Source organism: Myotis davidii, unplaced genomic scaffold, assembly GCF_000327345.1.
Source record: "Myotis davidii unplaced genomic scaffold, ASM32734v1 scaffold185, whole genome shotgun sequence".
Lineage (NCBI taxonomy): Eukaryota > Metazoa > Chordata > Mammalia > Chiroptera > Vespertilionidae > Myotis > Myotis davidii.
This window is the reverse complement of record NW_006297811.1, coordinates 3,291,457-3,295,590: the sequence shown is the minus strand read 5'-3', so window position 1 is coordinate 3,295,590 and position 4,134 is coordinate 3,291,457. Positions and strand designations below refer to the sequence as shown.

Below are 4,134 nucleotides of genomic sequence, written 5' to 3'. Positions count from 1 at the left end.
AGCTCTGTATTCCCTACCGCTCAGTGAGACCACCTTCTTATCATCCCCCTGCATCTTGGGCTGAGAGGCCAGTGCTGCCCCTCAGACCTCCTGTTGCTGGAGTGAGAGCCCACCCTGGCCGCCCCAGATGTGATGGAGATCAAGTCCCTGAGAGAGAAATCAGTTTTCTTTGGATGAGTGCTCCCTTAAGCTGGCTGCTGAGGCAATGAATGATGGACAGAAATGTCTCTTAGGAAAGAGGTGGCTTCACAGGGCATGCTCATCTGTGGCAGAGACTTCCTCACCAGAGAGAGGAAGTAATGCCACAGGGAGAGGGGGTCGGTTCCAGATCACAGCATAGCCTTGGAGTCACATCAGCTAGGATGGCCATTCTTCACCTCAACTTAGCCCGAGGGGACAGCCTTTTATCCTCCGAGGTCGGCTTAGTTGTCTAACATTAACAGGACTTCTTGGGTGGTCATCCTCCTGTGCCCTAGTGACGGAATGGTAGCCCATCTCTGAAGCATTTCTTTCTGCCTGTGCCAAGCTTCTCACTTGCCAAAGTCAACACCACCGCTGCTCTCTGCGCTGCTTATTGCTGAGGAAGGCTCCAGTGCTCCTAATGCAGCTTCTTTTGTCCATCCCCCTCCCGACCCTTCCATTTAGAATGGGTTTGGAAGCCCTTGTGGAGTCGTATGCATTCTGGAGACCTTCACTACGGACTCTCACCTTTGAAGATATTCCTGGAATTCCCAAGCAAGGTAAATCACAGAGTCTTCCAGTCAAATAAACAGCCAGTTCCTGTCTAGAAGCTCAGGAACTGAGAAATGAGCAAGTCATTATTCACAGCGGCGACCTCATCACCAGCATCCTCCCATTACAGGATCCAACTCTTTCTGTGTGGTATGGCGATGGACCAGGAAAAATGGCAGTTGTGGTCTTAGGTTAAGCCTTCGATGTCTTAGGCTGTTTATATATTTCATGACCTTCACCTCACCTTAAATCTCTTATTAAAATTAGAGGTGGACTAGGGGGCTCTGGTGCCAGGTACACTGCACGAGAAAGTGCCATTGCTGGTTGTAGTTCAACTTTTCTTGCCAGCCTCTTTCTTTTCTTCCTTCACCAGAATGAGCTCTAGGCAGGGTTTATGATGAGAAAGTCAGGCACACTGGGGCAGGTTTCCCCGGGCTCACCCCTGAGTATTTCTCCCAAGCTCAAGGCTAGTGTTTCCCTAGAAGAAGTTGCCTGGATAGGAATGACACTTCCATGCCACTTCCTCCTCTGCCTGGGGCAGGTAGGACTCTCAGCCTATGTCCTCACTCAGGCTGTTTACTCCTGATCCTGCCCAGCTCCCCACGGAGAACTTAGCCTGCTGTGTTTTAGATAATTATCATTGGTTGAATTGGACTTTAGGTTATTTTGAGAAGCTATATAAAACCCTGTTGCTAGTGCAATGACTGTTTTACAACCTGTCCAGTCCACTGGAATTCTTCTCTCCCCCCAAGTTCTGTCAAGTTTGCAAACACCAATCTCCCAGCAAATCCAGAGAGGGGATTCAGCCACCATCACCGTTATTGATTGGACATAGGGCTCGCCACCCTCTCTGTTTCACAGGACTACTTGTTTGCTGGCCATCTGTTCTTGTATTAGCATGGGATGCTCCAACCTGTTTCTGGTTGGAAATGAAAAAATGTAAAGTTCTGCGTAGTACAGTCATTGGCACAAGCAAACTTTCAGTGGCCAGCTGCAGATGTGTTTGAGGCAAGATGTGCTATATCCTTTGAATTCCTTCTTTTTCTTGCAAGCAAATATATTGATCCAGAGCGAGTTCTGATGAAAGAAAAGGTAAAAGCTTGGTAGAAGAGAGCCAATGGTTATACTTTTGGAACAAGATACATAGTAAGATGAAATTTATATGTTATAAAATTGCTTGGGAAAGTCAGTATCTAGCTCTTGTTTATAAAATTGAAAAGAAAAGACGGCTGTGGAATTATTGCTCTTTCTATTTCACCTTCTCTCGTAGGAAATACAAGTTCTTCCACCTTACTCCAAGGTTCTGGGAATGGCGTTGCTGCCACCCATCCTCATCTTTTGTCTGGTTCCCCTTGCTCCTCTCCCGCCTTCCATCTGGGGCCCAATACCAGCCAGCTGTGTAGTCTGGCCCCGGCTGACTACTCCGCCTGCACCCGGTCGGGCCTCACCCTCAACCGATACAGCACATCCTTGGCGGAGACCTACAACAGGCTCACCAACCAGACCAGTGACACCTTCGCCCCGCCCAGGACTCCCTCCTATGTGGGCGTGAGCAGCAGCGCCTCTGTGAACATGTCGATGGGTGGCGCTGATGGGGACACCTTCAGCTGCCCACAGACCAGCCTGTCCATGCAGATTTCGGGGATGTCCCCTCAGCTCCAGTACATCATGCCCTCACCCTCCAGCAACGCCTTTGCTGCTAACCAGACCCATCAGGGTTCCTATAACACCTTCAGGTTACACAGCCCCTGTGCCTTGTATGGATATAACTTCTCCACATCCCCCAAACTGGCTGCCAGTCCTGAGAAAATCGTTTCTTCCCAAGGAAGTTTCTTGGGGTCCTCACCGAGTGGGACCATGACTGATCGGCAGATGTTGCCCCCTGTGGAAGGAGTGCACCTGCTGAGCAGTGGGGGCCAGCAGAGTTTCTTTGACTCTAGGACCCTAGGAAGCTTAACTCTGTCATCATCTCAAGTGTCTGCACATATGGTCTGATGAAGCCTTTAAGTCCAATATACATTCGAATTGATCTAATGTATTTTCTGTCCTCATTTTCTCTCTCTTTTTTTAAAAAAAAAGCAATATGAAAAGAAACTATGAGTAGCTTGTAAAATGTACATATAATAGAAAATGAATGCTCACTGAGTTTTTTTTGTTTTTTGTTTTACTTTCTCATGGTGAGATTGTAATTATCTATGGTGTATATGTATCCTGTACATAGCATGTGGAGTTTTGAAGTCTACAAAACCACATCCTCTTTCTGTTTTTCCCCCTACTTCATCCAGTTGCACAGAGTATTGACATAAATGTAGTATGTTTAACCAGAGTTCTCAGACTCTTTCAAAAACCAAACAGCAAACTTAAAACTTGGCAATGATACAAACCAGGCTAAGACTTATAATGGTTTATCAGAAAAATGCTCTAGGCCGTTTCATACTTGAGTGTTGATAAACAGCAGTAACCAGCACACAGAATCTTGTGATTTCTGTTATTGTTGGGCACAGTGTGAGAAACTAAAATGCAAAAGCCAGTCAAAGTTTTAGTGTTAGTTCTGAAGTATTTATAATTGTGAAGGATTAGCTTTTGTGTTCCTGTTTGCTTATCACAGATATTATATGACCGTGGTTCTGTAAATCCATAACCCATAATAATTATTTACCTAAGGAAGGTGGAAGAGAGGCCTGTGATTCCCCCCCCCCCCCCCCTTTTTTTTTGTTGATAATCCCCCCCCCCCCCCATTTTTCATTGGGTAAATAAGAGGTGTTTATTCATCTGCAGAGAATAAATTTCCATTATTTTAGATTTTTTGCTCATTTTATTTAGTTTACCAAATAGTCCATTAAAGAATGTTCTGTAAACATTTTTAAGTTCCAGTTTTTATTGGGTAAGGGATATATGAATGGAATGGCAAAGAGAAAACAAATCCACATCAAATTCTTTGATTCCAATAAGAAATGTTTATCTTTTTAAATCAAGAGGAATAATATTGTCAATTATCCCTTAGATTTTTATAGTGTGGTTTTTCATTCAGGATATTTTTTTTCCATCTTGCTGTGAGATTCCTGACCCATAGTCTATTAGCAAGGAAAAAGGCATTTATGCTACTTATTTATGTCTTGTAACTCCTACAAATTGAAACCTCTCCCCTTCTTAACCTTGTCTCTCTGTCTGAATCCCAAAACAGATAGATTCTAGGCCTTTATGGTGTTAAGTAACTGTAAGGAATTTCAGGGGGTTATCTCCAGCAATCTGTCTTTTGGGGGCTGTAGTGCAAAGGCCAAAGCCGGTACTATAAAGGCCCTCTTGGAGGACTAAGGAGGAAGATACCAATTATGATAAAGGAGCCATAAAACTTTTAACCCCAACAGCATTTTTAACTTTGAAAATGGGAAAATGAAAACA

The 4,134-nt window shown here is 44.5% G+C and overlaps 1 protein-coding gene across 1 annotated transcript in view; it reads left to right on the top strand.

Annotated features, from left to right (window-relative positions):
- Positions 1-3,441, top strand: part of TBX18 (T-box 18) — a 28,469-nt gene extending 25,028 nt beyond the window's left edge. The window contains 2 exon segments of the mRNA XM_006773466.2: positions 646-740; positions 2,003-3,441. Of these exon segments, the coding sequence (XP_006773529.2) occupies positions 646-740; positions 2,003-2,727 (820 nt within the window). The 3' untranslated portion in view covers positions 2,728-3,441.
- Positions 3,442-4,134: the final 693 nt, after the last annotated feature.